Source organism: Haemaphysalis longicornis, unplaced genomic scaffold, assembly GCF_048455015.1.
Source record: "Haemaphysalis longicornis isolate Haplotype H1 unplaced genomic scaffold, Haemaphysalis longicornis Haplotype H1 scaffold_1, whole genome shotgun sequence".
NCBI lineage: Eukaryota > Metazoa > Arthropoda > Arachnida > Ixodida > Ixodidae > Haemaphysalis > Haemaphysalis longicornis.
Window position 1 is genome coordinate 364,087,853 of NW_027526203.1, and position 19,237 is coordinate 364,107,089.

Consider the following 19,237-nt stretch of genomic DNA (forward strand, 5'->3'; position numbering starts at 1 on the left):
TTTTAAGGCACGCTGGCAGCATACACGTCAGTCACGAAGTAGACACTGTAATGACATGTTTCTCATAAAACTTCACGTGTGATGCATGTTTATGAGTGCTTTCGGCACGTGGTAATGCACTATCGAATATCTGGGATATTAGCGCCCAATCCGATTCATAATTATTTTCGCATAAGCAACGTATTCGAAAATTTTGGCCGTATACTTTTTTCATGGAAATTTCAGTTTTCCACGCCGCAGCATCTTCATGCAACGCGCCGCCTTGGAGGACTGCGGTTGTATCTCGACCACCTGGAGTCTTTAACGTGCCTCGAAATCCCATACACACAGGAGTTTGTTTTCCGCCTCCAGCAGAAAAACAGAAGTCGGGCTCGCACCGACCGCATCGCGATCTCAGCTACCATCGAGAAGAATTAGTGAAGTATTAAAAAAAACTTGTGTGTCACGGGTACGGTAGTCCGCTCAATTCGCATCAGCAAAAGATCATTTAAACCAGCTTAGAACTGGTCGAAGAAGACGGGTGTCTTAAATTTGTGAAGCGCTGCACAAGACGGCGGAACAGGAATTATTATCAGCCCCTGGGCCTGTTTCCTGAAATCAGCGCATGTGGACATATACTTCAGCGTGGTACGCAAACAAATAGGTCCGCTAGAAATACTTGTTAGACAAATAGGCATAGCGCTCTACACATGCGGTTACCAATAATTCATACCCGACGCAGTTTGCGAGGATGTCAAACCTGGCTCTTCATAAAGTCAGATGCTAAGGAGTTCTACAGGATGGCTGCGCGATTCCCACGAAACAGTGCGACTACTCAATATGTCAGAAATTTCACTGCGGGAGCGTCGCTCACGCGTTACGTTGCTCAGGAGGCGAAAAACGCCCCGTCAGAACCACGTGAGCGAAAAGCGAAGCCTTTATCTGTCGTTAAAAATTCTGATTGGCTGCAAACGCGGGTGTGCGCACCCCTAAAGTCCTCATTGGCTGCTGGAATATATCGGAATATATCGGACGGAAAATATCCTGATTCGGATATATTTTCACTCTGCGCCATTTTTTCTTCTTCGCTCCGTTACTATGACTCTGGGCACACTCACGCTTGCATCGTCTAGCAAAGAGAACATCTATCGGGAACGTACTTTGCTGCTAGCCTAATTGCTAATTCTGTTTTAGCGTGGTCATATTACTCATTGTAGGCCTCGGAACATGTTTCTAAGACAAGTTTTCAAGTCGAAGACCACAACGTATTCACTAGGACAACCTTTAGTCCCCTACAGTAATCGATCTGTAGTGGTACGATGGGTTCTCGTCTCGCATTCCGGAGGCCCTTGGTTCAATTTCCACCTACACCAAAAACTAACCTGTTTTCTTTTCAACCCAATTTTGTTATACAGAAGGTTTCCAGACAAAATTATATCATTTCGAGCACTCTCACCTGTCTTTTATTATCCGAGCCGATGGCCATTTTGGGAGCCGTCTGTGTGCTAGGGAGGCCGCATTTTCTAACTACCGGTCAACTAATGCTTTCGCGTTAATTTAGGCTCGCCGTGCAGCATCTTTCGGCGGTATGACAAGCCTAGGAATGTTCGAGTACAAAACGGGAAATTAAAAAATATATACGAATGTACACGCCTAACGTCCAGCCTATGAGGCAGGGCATTGCAAGGTGTCCGCAAAATTTTAAACCTTGTTTGACGTTCGTCAAAATCACGAAGATATAGGTGCTTTTTTTTTTTCTTGTCTCCGTGAGAAAAACAACCCTAGTCGTCAGGAACCAAACTCCCGATTTTATGCCTTATCCGATTGGAAGAAGGATGTCGTCTGCAACGGTATTTCATGCGGCCCGCGAAGCCTTCTTCGTAGAGTGACACCCGTATACCCCATGTTCTTTCATCCTGTCGACATTGGCGGCTACTCCGTAAGTAAGCTTTGCCACAAAACGTGGACACACGGCTGCTTTCTCAGCACAGCACACCCCCTTAAGTCGACTTCTTTGCAGCGCACAAAAGCTCTGCTATGTCAGGCGCACAACTGGGGAGCGAAGGACATTTGAGCGCAGGAGCAAAATATTTGACACTGTCCTAATCTTCAGACCCGTAACTTTTGTCAGCTCTGAGCAGTGCGCGGAAGGTCAACGAGAACTACTGCTTTTAGCCACTGAGCCGACGCGGTAGGTCAGAAGAATCACTTAAGTAGACTGGTAGGGGAAAGATCGCTATGGAGATTGACGAGGAGCATAGCCACATGGCTGAAAGTTCATGCAGGTACTTGCGCAAAAGGCGAAATGATAACCGAAGCGATACATATGGTTTCATTCTATGCCAAATGTCCCCGGCGGAGCACTCGTTTCCTTCAGATTTCCTAAAAAAAAAAAAAATCACTTAACTGAAATCCCGCGATAACCGTTTCAATACCACAAAGGTGCGCGGATGTGCCCATGGTTCGTAAATCACCGCAGGTCAAATTTACGCGTGGCTTCATCCCAGTAACAAAGTTGGGAAATGTGGCTCTCTAAATGTACCAATAGCGTGCCAGTATTTTATCTCCGCGAACAGCAATTTTTTTTCCATTTTGGGTATTTCGGTTCACATTTTCGTGTTCGCATTTCATTCGTCCATGACTGTACATACTTACGGGCAAGCTTTTGTTCGGAGCCAGGCATCACTCCGTATCGTACGATAAAAATGAACGAAGTACTCACGTCCGTATATACCGGGCCGCGAACGCTCTATTGCCGTACAGCACTTACGAGAGGCATCCTGTTCGCACCTGCTCGCACAGGACAAGTGAGCGATGGCGCGGCGGACGCGCTATGTTGGGTTCGCTGGCCGCCTCTGTCGGCCAGTGATGCAACGAGCAGCGCCGAGCGGTTTTGAACCCGGCGCTGTTCGCGGAGAGCCCTGTTCTGCGGCGAAAGTGCGCCTCGGGGCTGCGGCCGAGAGGCTGCTGCTGCGGACGACGGCGCTATCGGCGCAAATGAAAGCCTCGCCGAGGAGCCGCCTGGGGCATCGGAGGGGGTCGCCCCGGGGCGCGCATCGGCGGTGCTTGTTTGTCGGCTGCTGGCGACTCGGAATGCGCCCCGTTCGCCTCGGGCGCGCTGGCGCGGAATGCGCGCGCATGCCGCTGCCAGGGGCCACATTCGCTTTTACGCTCCCGCGCGACCCTGCTGCCGCTCTGGACGCGGAGGAGGAAGCGTCCTTACTGGGCTGCGCACGCCCGTCGTAAACCGTGCACCGGCTGAGTCGGGAAAGGAAGATCGCCGTCGTCTCGTCAAGCACGACCAGCAACGGGGCGGGCCTCTGTGTATAAACCAGACGAGAACGCAGTCCCTTCGGTAGTAATGAAGCCTCTACCTACTGGGATAGCTGAACGGGGATTTTTCGAGTTCCCCACCAAACGCTGAGAAACAAGGACCGAGCTCGAACGCGGTCAACCGGTGGCACCCGCGTGCTGGAGTGGCACTTTAGAGCACTGAGATTAGCATGGCGAAAAGAACTTGTAGTGTCGAGAAAAGTGCCCTGCTGTAATTCCCTCGGGGTGCTTAGTTGGCCTGTTTGCATGTCAAAGAGTACGCCTGCCGCGCCCCCTTCATTTCATCTGTCTGCTATAACCAGCCGATGGTGTGTGCTGCGCTGGCAAAAGACAGCAGAGTTGCTTGTGAAATTTAAGACAACGCAAAGGCATATTTGTCTGCGCAACTGCTGTTGTGCTGTACAGCGCATCCACGAGGGAATTAGATCCGAGCCCGCAGACGTTGCAGGACACACAGCAAAGCGGCGCAGTTCGGCGAATGTATGGAAGACACACAAGTGCGGAAGAGCGAAGCACTTCAAAGGCACCATGTGAGAGCCAAACAGCAGGGCTCGATTTAAAGCGCCCAGGGGAGAAAATAATATTATGTGTCAGGAAAGACTCCAAGCTGCAAATATCGCGATGAATGGGTCACTCGCTAAGCGAAGGTGTACAGCAAAGCGTCGGGCTTGAAATGTTAGAGTGGCTAGAGAACAACCGTGCACAGCACAAGCGAGTGCCAGAAGTATCCTCTTTGACGCCTGCAAACCACGTTGTGTTGTTCTTCGAAGGCGGAATAGCTCAATGCTTCCAGGAACGCGTCTAATGGTGGAACGGAGCACTGCTTAGCGAACATGCCTATCAATGAGCCCCGCTGAAATCCGAGAACATAAACAGATTTCGCGCATACCTGGTTTTCTGAAAATATAGCTACCTCGCTACATCCAAAAAAATTGCATCGCACAAAGTAGCAGGGCATTTGGCCTTCTAGAAAGCGACGCTATTGAACCGCCTTACGCCAGACAATGCGGTGGCGAATACTAAACCGGTCCTGTCTTACCCATGGATCGCTTTCTACATTTTACATCAGATTTTGTTTCAGGAGAGAGATGCAGGGAGGGAGGGGAGACGATAGGTCGATTTAGTGGTCACCTTTCAAATCTTCCGCCTTGTCCTAGCCTAACCCAAGAAGAACTTCTGCGGGGTCTTACTAACAGCGAGGAACCAGTAATTTTTACAGCTAACTTAAACGCGATTTTTCGAAACACTGAAGAAACAAATTAAAAACTGAACAATTCGCACGTAGTAATGTTACGATGAAAATTGAGGTGCGCAAAATTCTCGTGTGCGCTCTATTAATTTACATAAACAGACTTATTGTTTCCATACGGCCGTACAATTTTATGTAAAAATGAGCGACTAGTTCCTGGACATCGTGCGCTTAAATTGGGCGAATTGAATTGTTACCTGACCGGAATTCCTTATTTCTCATGGGCAAGGGCATATACACATGTTCTCGGCGTGGAAATGTTTAGCACAACGCCTGTAAATATGTTCCTTTACCTCCCGTGTTCGTGACATAAATTTTGCAAGAAAAAAACGGGTAAACATATTTAAGTAATCATAGTGTTTGTTAGAAACACACCACATGTTTCCAATATCGAAACCCCGTGTAGGAACTGCAAACTTCAGCTTTTGTTCGCTGTCCCAAGCACCTCCTAATATACTGAAGCGACATTGGCAAAAGCTTGCCATACGTGGATGATGGACCGGCGTTGCCAGCATTGCGTGGATAGTGAATAGTGGCCGAACATCGCGACTATTGGTTACCAACATTCCATGATTACCAACATTCAGCTGTTCGTGAAATCTGAATTATCTTTAGTGGGAGGTTTCGCGGGCATTCAGTCAACATAGGATAATCACGGCCTTGTGCCACGGCGAATGGTACTCTACTCCATGTGAAAGATTCATCCACTTCACAACCTGACACTCACCTTGCCTTTACCGGTTCTTTTTGGTCGATATTATACGTTCCCGTGCTAATCATGGCGTGGAGCTGCAAAGACTGGTAATACATTGAAAACATGCTTCAGATACCTAACAGAAACTGATTTGGGTGGCTATGATGCTATTCCGCCGGCGCAAACGAATCCCCTATCTAACACTGGGAGGCCATTACCCAAAAAAATCCTAGCACAATTACGCTTTAGCATAGGATGACTGAATACGCAAACCAAGAAGCACGAACCGGGAGATGTAGGTTGTGGGCGTATATGGGCGGCGCCATGTGGTTTCCAGACACGCGAACAGGGTCCCGTAGGTCTAGCTATCGCTGTAAAGTTGGCTTTGCCAGGAAACCTTGTTGGTTTCAGATGCCCATTCTAGTAGCTCAAAGGTGCGAGGACCGCGGCATGGACGTAAAGTTGCATGTATTTCCCTTAAAGGGCCCATGCAGAGAAAATGCAAGCTTGGTTCATTCGAAAGATTGCCTCGTTAGAATCGTACTGACACCACTTTTAACGTAAACTTCGCTCGGATAAGCTATATAATTAGGAAAAAAAGAGAATGGCAATGCGACCCACTAGCTCATTTCCCGCCACAGAACTTATGATGTCGTATGCCCAGCTCTGCGATCGGCTGAGGCCGACAAAAGCAAACGCAAATTAGGCAGGGCTTATAAGCTTGCCGAACGAGCTATAGCGCTTAAATTTAGGGCACAATCTTTTTATAGCAGTAATAATGGTGGGGTGAACAATAGAAGTTACGAAAGTACAGGTAAACATAGAAGTACCGATGCGTACTGCTGTTGGTGCTGCGCGCACCATGCTTGTTTTAGCTGCATAGCAGTGCGGCGTTTTCGGGTTGCCTCAGACGACACTGGCTGATTGGCGTAACCGACGGTGTCTTACGTGACCATATTTGTCGAGCGAACACAATGTTTCACTAAATGATTATTTTAAGCCAGGTGCAAATACGGTCAAAAACCAAGCAAAGGCAGAAAACGGCCCGGCGCGGTATGGTGGCGCCATCTAGGACTGAGGGTAAACAAGGCTCCGCAGTCCGCTGCCAAGCCTAATGCCCCACTATAGTTCATCTCACAAGCTACCTGCAGCACTGTGGAGGCTACATTGTTGTCTCCCTCAGGGCGCCTAACTCACCACGAAGGAAGCGACAAAAAGCGCCGGGGCCGTGGGATGCCACTTGCCGAGAGGGGAGAAGGGAGTGTCCTTTCAGGACCCCCTTCACGGCGGATTAGGCGCCCTCAGTGGGCGCACTATTGATAACAATGTAGCCTCCACAGTGCTGCAGCTAGCTTGTGAGATGAACTATAGGTTTTGCTTGAAGACCTGTTCTTGTGATGTCACTATAGACGTAACGAAAACGCGTTTTGGCGGGAGAATCAAAACTAACTTACATTGATTAATTTCTTAGTGAATAAACCATCGTTTGCTTCGAACAAGCGCTGGGGGCACTATAAAACACGAGATCTTTCGAATAAAACCATCTCGTATTCTGTCTGCATGGCCCCTTTAAAGGGACAGGCAACCGATTTTTGTCGATTCTCTATCCCAAATGAAAGGGCATCACTTAAAGCACCTTGACGAGAAACGGTTTTGCTGATAACGCCCTAGAACTTTTTAAGTCGAATTTTTTTAGATCTACGAGCCGTATGTGTCCCTCCCAAAACTAATGCTGGCAACCATGACATAGAGTAGCTCGGCAAATACTTTTGTCTGTATGCGAAATGAAAAACGATATTTAAAAACTTGTCCCCAGCAAAAAAAATTTGAATCGCGGGCTTTTCTGTTCCTTCATGTTTTTTTTTTTTATGCAACGGTCTATTTTGCACGAATGCGCCATCTGTTGGGATAGACGAGAGGTAGAATCTGGCTTCACGTTGTGGAGGTGGGAAGTTCGATTCTCCCCGGGCGCGAAGTTTTTTTTTTTTTTTAAGCTGCCGTTGGCGTATTTGGAAACTGAAATCAAATATTTTGGCAGAACAAACGCCTCTGCCTCAGGCAGAATCGTCAAAGCTCCTTCACTGGGTCTATTTACTGAAAGCTGCCGTTGATTCTGGGCATGGCGGCTCAGTTAGCCACAGTGAGAGCAACCCAGCGGCGGCGGGCGGCGTGTCTTTAGATTTTTTCAAAATAATGTTTAGAAATACATATGCAACTTAACCTTGTTTAAATACTTGTGTTGAAAGGTTTTCAACACGTAAATAAACGTTTCAGCATTTGCAGTAGCTGCCAGGTTCGCAGGTCACGTGACAGGGACACATATTGTAGTGTAAAGTTTCGACACTACGAACCGTCACCCTTCCGATTTCAGGAAGTTTGCTGCCAAATTAAAATTATTTCGCCAATTTGTATAAAAATTGCTTGTGGTTACCGGGCTATATAAAACGCTCGCTTTCATATGAGCTAGAGAACATATACGCGACAAAAATCGGTTGTCTGTCCCTTTAAGGTCAGCTTTCACTGTAACGTTGGCTTCATAGCAAATCCTTGTAGGTGTATGTCAGCACGGATGTCTTTTTGCCGCATGTCTGTTTCACACGGAACAGGGGCATATCGCCGCAGCAGGCTTTGCTTTAAAGTTAGCTTTGTGCAACGCACGCGTTATTGACGGGAAAGCATGCACACGAAGAGTGGCGGTTAAATGCCATAAAAAATTTTCGCTGTAAAACAATTCAAATTGCTTTAAAAATGTACGAGTATAGTTAAATACTCCTAAAGTCAATCTGTACAGTTTATTTGCTTACTTACAGTACAGATATATATAGAGAGAGACCTACAGCGGTATTTTGAGCGTCCAGCCGCCGGCCGCGCAAGCAGGCAAGTCGCGGAATCAACCGTTCTCCTAGCCCATGGTCGTGCGTGCAGGGGGCATTTCAAACGTGTTCTTATGTTACTTCCCCCCGAAATCTGTCCGTCCGTTGGCAAGATATGATGCGCTGCATAGGTATAAATAGGTTCGGGTATTTAATATCAGGAACTTAGGGTATTTTTCTATTAAAGGACCCTATATATAATAGCGCCCGCTAATAAAAGGACCCGAGCCTCCAAGGCAAACACACGTAGAGGTGTCTATGCAGAGATGCGGAGATTAGCCCCTCAAAATAATGCTTAAGCACTACACGACGATGCCTTCCCTCGTGGTAGTTTTTACATCATTGTTTAGGTCATGAAATTACTGGCGGCAGAAACAGGCGCATTTTGCCACCCCTCCCCCCCTCCCCCATGGACGTCGGCAGGGGGGTGCAAAAGGAGCATTTGCACCCCCCCCCCAAGCTACATCACAAATGTTCCTTCCCCCTCCCTCCCCCTCTCTCCCCTCAATACACGGGGTTTGCCCCTCAAGACAAAATCCTGCCGACACTCATGCCACCCCCCCCCCATTCCAGCGGGCCGGCTATTTAGCTACTGGCCGACACATCCGAAGTACGCGACGTTCCTTAGTGTATAAGCTCTGGAGGTGGTTTCCAGCCATGTACCAAGAAAATCGAGCGAATTTCGTTCACCCATACATTCGCTAACGCGAGCGCTGAGCCAGAAAGCGGGAGCTCAGAGGTAAAACAGCACTGCGCCACTCCGCGCGCCGAATGCGGCGCATTCCCACTCTGTTCCATAGCTGACGATCTTGGTGGTGACACTCACTTCAGGCCCCAAAGCGACGATGGGGCGTTGAGAAGTAGGCGCCAGACGCCAGCTGACGAGCGCGCAGTTGTGAAACCTATCGCTCGCGCCATTCGGGGTAGGTGATGTGGGGGAGAGGACGTTGAGTGCCTCGGTTGCCGTCACACTTGCCCCGCATGCAACTGCTGCTTTTTCGGCTCGTGGCCTTGATTCGAGCATAAAGGAGTACTCGCAAGCAGGAGATGACCCCGAGAGGAATCGCACTGGCTGCGATACCGGTTGGCACTCGAACGCATCTGTATTCTGTCCGCAGGTGCAGCCGCCCACACCTCCGACGGCTCACTTGTGGCCAACGGCCGACGACGCCCACGTCGATCGGGCGGGTGGCCACCGCCTCGGGCAGGCCACTAGCCCAACTGTGTATACAAACAGCCTGGCTCCGCTTTGGCGGCGAGATGTGTTCATGCTTGTTCCGAGCGTAATCGCCGTTGTTATCCAGGGCTTCCATACTCTGGTCGCTACATAGGCCATTCTCCCAGTTCGGTCTCCCAGTTCATTTACCCCAACCAATTGTAGTTTCCATCGTGCGAGTACCGCGAATGAAATATACGAGAACTATCACTTTTGCGAATTTGCTCAACGCTGATGTAACTCCGCACGGCGTGGTGTCTAAGGAGTTGCGATCCTACATTTTTCTCTTTTGCAGGCCATTTTTCTCTTTGCAGGCGAAACAAGAGAAGCACTTGGTATTTAGATTTTGGGAGCACGGTGCAGAACCCTAAGCGGACAAAATTATTCTGTAGCCTAACCTCTACTACAGCGCGCCATACAGCCCAGGTGTAGCTTCGGCGGGGCGACTCCACATCTGAATTCTCGACAATCGTTGGCGAGTACGTCATTTCGGACGCCGGATACTTAAGTTACTATGGCCCCAAACCCCGATGCTCATGTCAGCAGCTGGAAAAGCATTGCAAGCCGCAGTTTGCGCCACTTGGTGGCCTGCCCGAAAGGTCGATTAATGAAAAAAAGGCGCTGGGAACTGACGCGCCGCCTGTGCAAGCTGCAGAGCCCGCCAGCAGCAGCAAAACCAAACATGCGAACAAAGACAGCGGCCCAAGCAGCGCGGTCGATCACCGTGGCAAAGAGGCGCGGGAAACCGCCTATTAGCCGCACCCGGAGTGGTGCGCTAAGCGGCGCTTGGAGGAAGAGTTGAGCGCGGAAGGAGGGCCCGTGCCGCCCCGGGCCCAGCTGGCGCGCTGCCTTCCGGGTGGCTCTTCCATCAAACACTCCCCGCTCCCTCCGGCACCTGCGGGCCTCGGGGAGCGCCTCTCGTGCGGCGGGTACACGGCCAGCGTACACCCGAGCAGTCTGCTATTTTCATCTAACTGTTCTACGTCTATCGGGCCGCTTGTTCAGGTGTTGAAGAATGTACACATGCTCTTGGGCGCTTGATGATCGAACTGTGGATGCCCCGTCGCAAGCAGCGTATATAGGCCGCGGCAAAGCCAAGTGCTCTTTCAACCCATGACACCTGAACGGTATCTCTACTATCGCTTCGCACCGGGCTGCGCCTCTCTAAGGCAACGCGCCCATGCACGCGTACGCCTCCAAAAGCAAGGCACTATCGTGACCGATCACAAAAGTCCTGAATGCGGCGGGTCTCATGCAACGCAGGGCAATTTCTGGCATATGCGCAAAAAAAGTATTAGCAACCGAACACGCACCTTGGGCTCTCGTTGGCAACGCTTCTCCTCAGGCTCTTTTTGGGTACGAAGTCTGTAAGCCCATCCTTAGAGACGTCCTGGAGAGGGCTGAAAATTATAAATAGGGGAGAAAAGAACATATCAGTCAGCAACTTGTTCGAAAAATGAACTTCATCCTAGCAGTGCGCAAAATGACGGCAAGTAGCTGCTATATATAACGCCTTTATTGAACTTCCTGCAGAAGCTTCGAAGCGTACGTGCACGATGACAGAAATCGGAAAATGATAAAAGAATTTGCAGCAAACGCTAAGCACGTAAATAACGTGTCATCATCGCAATCATTCCTCAGATGCGCACTGGTGGACAATGATTTCCGACCGCTCTTGTTATGGGTAAGCCTAACCTATCTATTCTTTACGCCGATTTTTTTTTTTATTTAATGCCTCCCCTGTCCACCTATAATTCACCTGTCCACCTTCTTTCAAACCTCATCTCGACCACCGGTAGCCAGATGCTAATCACTAGAGGTTCGCGTGAGGTAGTTGTATCAGGTTGGAGGTTAGAAACCACAATTCCTGTCTTACGCAGAAAATTTCTCGTAACTACTACCTGGCAAACATTTGCAAATATTTTTTTCTTCCTAAAGCAAGACGGCAGGGTCGAACCGTATACATCCGCAAACGGTTTCAACACCTGCCGACCACCAGATGAACAGACACATCACCATACCAGGACCAGCCGGCTCACGCAATCAGCGTAATCGACGCAGCAGGAAAAGAGCTATCGGCGGCGACCGTCCTAACAAAGTCAACGGAGATAGCTGAAGAAGCCGCAATTGCCCTCGCACAGACACCACTGGAAAATAGTACATCACCATCCTCACCGACTCACAGACGGCGTGCCGCAACTACTTAAATGGAAGAATTTCAAAACCCGCTCTGCACATACTACAACGACACCCCCAATTGCCAAGCATAGAAACCATATGGTCGCCCGGTCGCTCGTATGGTCTTGAACGCCCCCTAGAACCTCGGCTAGCTGAACATTCTCCCTCATTTACGACTGACTGCACTCCTTTGCAGTCCACCGCAATTCACCTAATAGTGTGGTCTAAATGTCGTCTAAATGTGCCAGCGAACACACATCTCAAACCTTCCAGCTTCGTAAATGCGTTGTCTAAGCAAGCTTTCGTAAATAACGGGTTTTAAAGGCTTTCTTCCTTTCGTATACCCATTTCCGAGGTCACCATCATTACATCATTGTCACCTCCGCATTCGCCTCGTTCTTTCTTCCGTCGTCATGCCTGATGTTCCACGGAAAACGTGACGGGTGTAGGAGTGGCATGAGTGAACGGCTGCGACGAATGACATTGAGCGGCGGTGAATTTTCGCGGTATGCTTCGCAAGCGGAGACGACCCGTCGTGAGACACGGTGATCAACGCGACTCCAGGGTCATTGGCGTCTTCACTGTTCTTCCCGTCAGCGTTCCGAGAAGGCACGCTGCGCACATTAGATATATAGTGAGGACAAACGGATGTGCCAAGGCCAGATGCCATCGCCGGCTATCGGCGTGACATGCGGTGCGAGCATCCAGCGAGAACACGTTCGCCGGTACCTTGAGCGGAGCTGCGGAAGCAGCTTTCCCGTCCAGGCTCCGCGCACGGGCGGCATCTCCACGGGGGGTAGCTCATGCCAGCCACCGATGACAGCCTTACGCCTACGTCCCAAACAAGTGGCTCGCGCTAGCTATGTGCTTAAGAACCCGCGAGCAACGTGGACATGAGACTTCTTGAAAGCCATCGTCATTTTCACAGCGCTGCGGGTTGAACTATGCAGCCACTGTTATAGAGGGCCACATAACCAATCAACCGCAGGTGTTGAAAGTCGCGGTGTTGAAAGATGAACCATTAACTTTTTCTTAATTAATGCGAAATTTGCATGATACATCTAGCCAGCAAACGGCGTCCGTAGGTAGGGAAGTTATCCTGCGTTTCATACACCATTTTTACACAGGCGTTTATAGCCACCATTTCAGCAGTAGGCTAAGTGCATATGCAGGTCAAAGAAGTCACCAGCTAGTTATAAACTACCGAATAACTCATCTTAGTGGTTACTCTTCCAAGATAAAGAAAAGTTTCTTCCATGCTTGCTCCCATTTGGTCAGCCGCTGCGCCACAGTTAAGTTTCCCATCCAGCCGGCGACCTTTCCCATAGAGGGAGATTTCATCACACACAGCAGTCGGTGTGTCATCCGGCCCGGACTTGTACGTGCAGAAGCAAAGGGAGCGCCAACTTGCTTGCAGAGCACGGAAGGACGTCAAGATGCGACACGCGAAAAGCTGCACATGGAGACGATTTCCTGACAAGCCGGTGAAGGTTCGGGGAATGTGCATCACGGAAGCGCTAATGCCACTCCAGCCGTGCTCCCTACCCCCACCAAGCGGCGTTCCACGGCGAGTGTATGTGCACTGAAGACAGAGAAGCGAGAACGGTGTTGAAAGCAGACCGCTCATATCCGCGTGTGGTGCGCCGGACACCCGCAGGCCAGAGGCCGGCACGCGCCAAGTCGTCCTTCGGCGGCCGCGTCGAAAGCGCCCATGGCATCACACTGGCGCGCGGGCGGGTCCGTTCGACAGGCCATATTTCATCGTGGTCTCGAGAGTCCGGGCCAGCATGCTGCATCAGCGACCAGCCGGTTTGCAGTTCCTTGCCAAAGAACCTCACTGTGTTTTACGGCGCACGGCGGGGCGCACCCAAAGCGCACCTTCCTGTGACCTGGTCGGGCCGAAGGTCTCGCCTGCGGCCAGCAGCAGTGCGAACGAGCAATTTTCTTTTCACTGTATAGCAAGAAATGTTGCAAAAACCGCTACGCTGGTTGTCCACGATTAGCGAAGCGTCATGTATCAAGACTCAGGACGCCGTCTAGAAGAAGAGGACAGATTTTGTAGGCCCCGTTGCTCCCCGCCGACCGCCCTCGTTGCGAATCGGTGACGCTCGGCGGCTGTACGACGTTGTTTTCCGTCGAGGAGCTCCTCCTCTCTGCGCGATGGTCGCTTGCGAGGTCCCATCTTATCTGAAACGAGGAGTGGCTCAGCATCGGCTTTTACGAACGGTTTACGACGAAATCATTGACGCCAGAGCGACTGCAGCGCGCCACTTCGAAGTCGGTTTTGAGTGACTGCTCCACAGCCTGGGTGCGAATGTGAAGGGGTGCGTATACTGCCGCTTCTCCTCGCACCGCTGGCAATCGGGTGCGAGCACAGAGTGCGCATGCGTTATCCGCCACCTTTGAAGAAGTTGCGAACATGAAGGAGTGCGTACTGCAGCTGTCACTCCTGCGTGCGCGCGCCGTGCTGGTTTAGGTTCTTTGGTACGGGTCGTACAGCGATGCACCTCAAGAATTATACTCCGCATTATTAATGGCGCGCGCGGGTCACGGCGCTCTGAACGCGCGAGTCCGAGGAAGTGCTCAGGGTGATCGCATGCACAGCCGCGGTCGTCGTGAAGGTCGAATGACACGGGCCGGAGACGTTGCGTCACATCGCTTTTATAAGACGTTCTTACCGGTGCCCTCGACTAGGCCCATGGGAAACAACCAGCACGGTATACAGTACATGCAAGCAGATCTACAACATGAGTGTCTGTTGTAACAAGTGACAACGTGACCAAAATTCGTAAATATTTCACATGATTTCCTACTGTTTTCCAGCATGTCCTCCCGGTCCTGTACTCCAGCGGGAAACTTGGCAATTCTGGTGGCTCGCCGACCAACGCATGCATTGGTCGGCAAGCATTGATTGCCGACTATGCATTGCCGACCAACGAAGATCCAAAAACAGCCGAACGACTCACGAAATAGCTTCGCAAACTTCACCCAAACAAATTTCTAATTTTTTCGCGTTTTTGTTTTCTTTTGAAGAGGAGCAAAGTATTTACAGATCTCGTTGATTCAAGAAATGTGACCACGCAGGCGGCGCCGCACAATGTGGGCCATCTTATAAAGTGACTAAGTTATAAGAACTCAGTGCATTGCTCGAAGTAAAAAAACTTGGCGCTGGCATTGGTAAACAGTGGCGAGAAGTACGGATAACAGAGTGCCAAATATGCGCATTTCTCTAAAAATCAGACTATAGCTGCGAAAACCACATCCGAATATGACAGTCCTCACTACAAACTATAAACCTAAACAGACAAGAAAACTGAAGCATTAAATAAGTAAAAGTGCTCGTCATCACTCAAAAATTTTATTGGATACTTTTTACCCCCTACCATGGTTGGGCGACGAGACGTTAGAGAAAAAAAAAAGGTTGGTGGAAATGGAGAAACAACGCTCACGGTGCTGACTACTAGCGCCGTAGTTAAGAGATTCTTCCAGTGGCGGACTTCTTTGGGCAAAGCGCTATGAAGTGGCTCATATCGAGCATCGCGTGCCGAGTGCTGGCCCCTTTGACGCCCCCTTGTCGGATAGGCTTCTCACGGCCAGAGCCAATAGACGTCAACCTATCACCCCGCCGTGACGCGTTGGGCAAGCAGGGAAAAAACGGCGTCGAGCAGTGCGAGAAGGCGGCGCGCGCGCTCCTTGGCGGAGGCTAATGAAAGTCCGGCGCGTGCAATCAGCAGCGTCGCGCGCACGCCGCCAGCAGAGGAAGAGGGGGCCGACGCTTTCATCAGCGCGCGCTCGTTTGCGCGCTTTGTCGCCCAGGGCGTTCATTATTCGCGCGAAAGTAGACCACGAGACGGCGCGCACAAAGGAAGCGGCAGTCGATGACTGCCAAGAAGGTTTCCGCTTCGCAAACGAAGCGTCCCGCCGGTGGCTGTAATTAAAAGGTCTCCGTCCGCCCCGTCTCCCGCGGCCAGGAAAGGAGAGGACGGTGTCTACCCTGGGCGAGTGATACCAACGCTGCGCGTACGGGTTTGCGCCTACGACACGTAGTCGACTGTGGACCCCAGGACGGGTGCAACGGTACGGATAGCTCAAAACACAGTCAACTACTAACGTGCACCGACCTTTTTCGCTCCACAACACCGGGGCTAACAGACCAACTTTTATGACTACCGTATTTAGCTGCGAAAGCCGTACGTGATAACTGTAACGCAGTTGCTTTATGTGCAGGCGGTTAATTCCCGCGTAGCCTGAAGATGCAACACGTACGCGAAAACACTCTTCGTAATTTCAGAATTCACCTTGTTTTTACTGACAGTGTATACTTCGACGAAAATATGACACACCGCCTTAGCCGATTGCATCGTTTAATTTAAGCGCAATGGTTTTGAAAACCTGTAAAGTTGATACTTCGAAAAAAAAAGTGCTAAAATATTCCTAAGTAGCTGTGGGCCTACTGCAGGCATTTTTTCCTCTTGAAAGTAAGTACAGTTAAACCCCGATCTGACGAAGTCACTGGGAACCGCGAATTATTTCGTTAAATCGAGAACTTCGTAAAATCGGGACTGCCATAACACAAGCAGTTCATTCCATAAATGCTATGTCTAAAGGAGTCTAATCCCAGCAGCTACCATGACATCGTAATTGCTGCGGCGGTGGCGCTCGCCTGCGAATAATTTAGGAATGCGCTAAATGTCCGCGGTGAAAATCATAAGCCAGCCAGAGCTAGCGCTGAAGTCGTCGCACCTTGAGCATAGTATACACGCGAAACACAGCGGTTTTTGTTGCACCACCTCCCCGCGGAGCGGAACGTTCTTGGCTCTCCTATCCTCAAACCACCTAAACAGGGCTTCCTCCAACTTCTCGTGCGGGGTGGTGTAGACGTTCTTTTTATTCGACGTAATTCCAGACCAAGTGGCATGGATCACATCGTCCTTCCCCTTCAAGATTGTGAAAAGTGGTCTAGCCGGGACGCCGAGATCTGCGAACACGGGACGGCTGAGTTGTTTTAGAGCTCCCTAAAAATAAATCTAGATGCCTCTGTTTTTTTGCTGTTGTTTTTTTTTTTTTTTTTTTTTTTCTGAGGTGGCGCAGTAACCTTCATGGCGTTCTGACGAAACACATTCGAATTTGCTTCTTTTTAATGTCTGTTTCTCGAAATACTTTGTTAAATCGGGAGTGGTGCGGAATCTACTTCGTTATTTCGAGTTCATAAAAGCATGGGGCCGTATAGGCACCTGCGGGAGGATCCAAATTTGTTCGTTCGATCGGTAAATTCGTAAGATCGGGTTTGGTTAGATCGAGTTTTGACTGTATTCTAATCACGAGATCTCACACTGAATTTATTTCATAACGCGATGCTTTGAACTTCAAAACGAAATGTTCTGAATCCTCCTGAGGCTAATGCGGCGAATTTATTTAGTGCTTCATTACTCATCTGTTCGTCATCTATTCCCTGCCTCACGCCTACAGGGTACGTGCGGCACCTAAATAGATCGCGCCATCGCGTCTCGACTGCAGCGCCGCCACCGGCCCCGGCGGCGTCCATGAGGGAACGAGGGGCCGTGGTCCATGGACAGTTCTATGTTGTGTAACTGCACTCCAGGAGCGTGAGGGTCCCGCTATACGACGGCCGCTCGCTGCTACTGAAAGCTGGTCTTTACGATGACGGCCGCGGTAATTAAAACGGGATAGTTTTGCCACGATAGACAGTGTACACGATTATTTTCGGGCAATGAATGAAGACAAGGCATTTAAAAAATGCAAGAGCGTACACGTCTTTGATGTCCAGGAGCTTGCCGAAGCGCATCGTACAGCTGTACATCTCCTAGGCTTGGCAAATGGGAAGTGGTAACCGCACGCCGTTACAATTCATGTTGGCAACAATTTCTTTTTAATGCTAACCACTACACACTCATAAACTATTAATCATTAGTATCACTATGAACGAACACAATGATGGCTTGTCTAATCTTTAAAATTCGCTGAAGGAAGTGTGTAGCTGTTCAACAAAAGCGAGCTTCGCGGATTGAGAATGGGGCTGAACGCGATGCGCCACGCTGAAGATGATTTCGAACCGTAAACGTAACCGCAACATCTGTCACCCCTACTCACCTATTCTGTTCAGTGCACTTCACACCAGCAACACGAGCGGTAATCAACAAAACCTGGGATCGAACAAGCGCGATGACCGGGTGCTAATTTCCTGTTCTCATCACTGGCAGCAGTGGCGGCCCCGCCCGAAACCCACTGTTGCTATCATCAGAATCAACAGGTAGTTCCCATCGAACAAATTTGGTGGCTGCAGAGAATGACAGGAAACTGAGAGTGATAAAAAAAAAAGTTTGAGCTTCCGGTTATAGCGAATGGCACAACGTCAAAAACCGGCAAAGTTGAAACCTTGCCGTGGCCAACGAAATGCTGGGCACTTCTATCTGCTTAAAATAGTTCACAAATTCCGAAACGTGATAAAATAAAGTAACCATTCAACGGCAAACAAAAAATAGCGTTTGGCCCATGATAGCGCGAGGTCTTGTCATAAGAAAATGGCTCGTGCATATGACGGAGATGCGGACTCGTCATTTATTTACCACTGATGAAGTGCGTATGCTGAAGATATCTGACAACTTCGAAGGCCGCCATTCCGTCCCTTTCACGCTTTAAAAAACATTTTATACTCGTGTGACGACCGACATTTATGATCGCGGCAATAATATCCACAACACTTTACGTTATACACGCGCAATTCGGCGTTTTTCTGACATTGAAAGAGTGGCCCAGATGAAGATCATGGCTGGGCTCCCTTGTGTACAGTTCGAGATTTCGGCGCACCATAAATGATTCCCAGGTGGTCAAAATTAATCCGGAGCCCTCCTGTACGGCACGCCTCATCGCCTGTGTAACATCATAATCAATCAAATCCCTTGTGTACAATTAATGGTTTTATTTGTGCAGACGAAAACGCAGCAATTGGTATGCGACATAGCGAAACGCGACGCTTTCCCTTCCCACAGCTTCGCTGTCAGCGGCTATCTTTCCACACACTTCTACTTGTGCCCACAAGAGCGGCGACCCCGTCTTGTCGCATGCACGCTCCCAGTCATAAGGGCTCATTCATTTGGCCAGGCAAGACATTCCTGGTGCCTTGCCGTTTTTTTACAGCGAAGTTGTGTACTTATCCCACACAAGGATTTCTCGCGTCGCCCATCCGGCTCGAACAAACTCAGCCCCTGGCTTAAAATCTGTTATGCAACGTTCACTTGTGGGGATTGGCCATGAATTAATGAAAGCTCGTCCAGGGGCCAGGAGCTATTGGACTCGTATGGGACTTATGAATAGGGTTCCACCCCGTCTGACGCCTGCGAGCGTCACCTGAAATGGGTTCAGCAAAAGTTGTTTCTCTCTCTCTCTCTCCACCCACCATGCTAGAAATGCCGGCCTCGCCTCGTCCAGGCTCTTCCAACTTGAACTGGATGAATCACTTCTTGTCTTGTTAGAAAACATCCCCAACGAAGTCACCGACGACTACCCCGTAAATGTGTTATTACATTTCACCCGGGTAGAGAGTATGCATATGAAGTTATTGGGGCCAGCTTTGGGCGTTTTGGGGGATACGTATACGGTTGATTAAGATTCCGCCCTTTTGTCTGTACACCATATACCCCCACACAGTTGGCCGCATCATTATTTCCTCTCTGAAGTAATTAGTAGGCGACTGG

The 19,237-nt window shown here is 49.8% G+C and overlaps 1 protein-coding gene across 4 annotated transcripts in view; it reads right to left on the reverse strand.

The window, feature by feature from the left end:
* Positions 1-19,237, reverse strand: part of Twz (BTB/POZ domain-containing protein twz) — a 92,104-nt gene that overhangs the window by 22,826 nt on the left and 50,041 nt on the right. For all 4 annotated transcript variants that reach the window (XM_077686236.1, XM_077686235.1, XM_077686237.1 and 1 more), the window contains exon 2: positions 10,658-10,744. In XM_077686236.1, the coding sequence (XP_077542362.1) occupies positions 10,658-10,744 (87 nt within the window). The remainder of the gene's footprint in view (positions 1-10,657; positions 10,745-19,237) is intronic.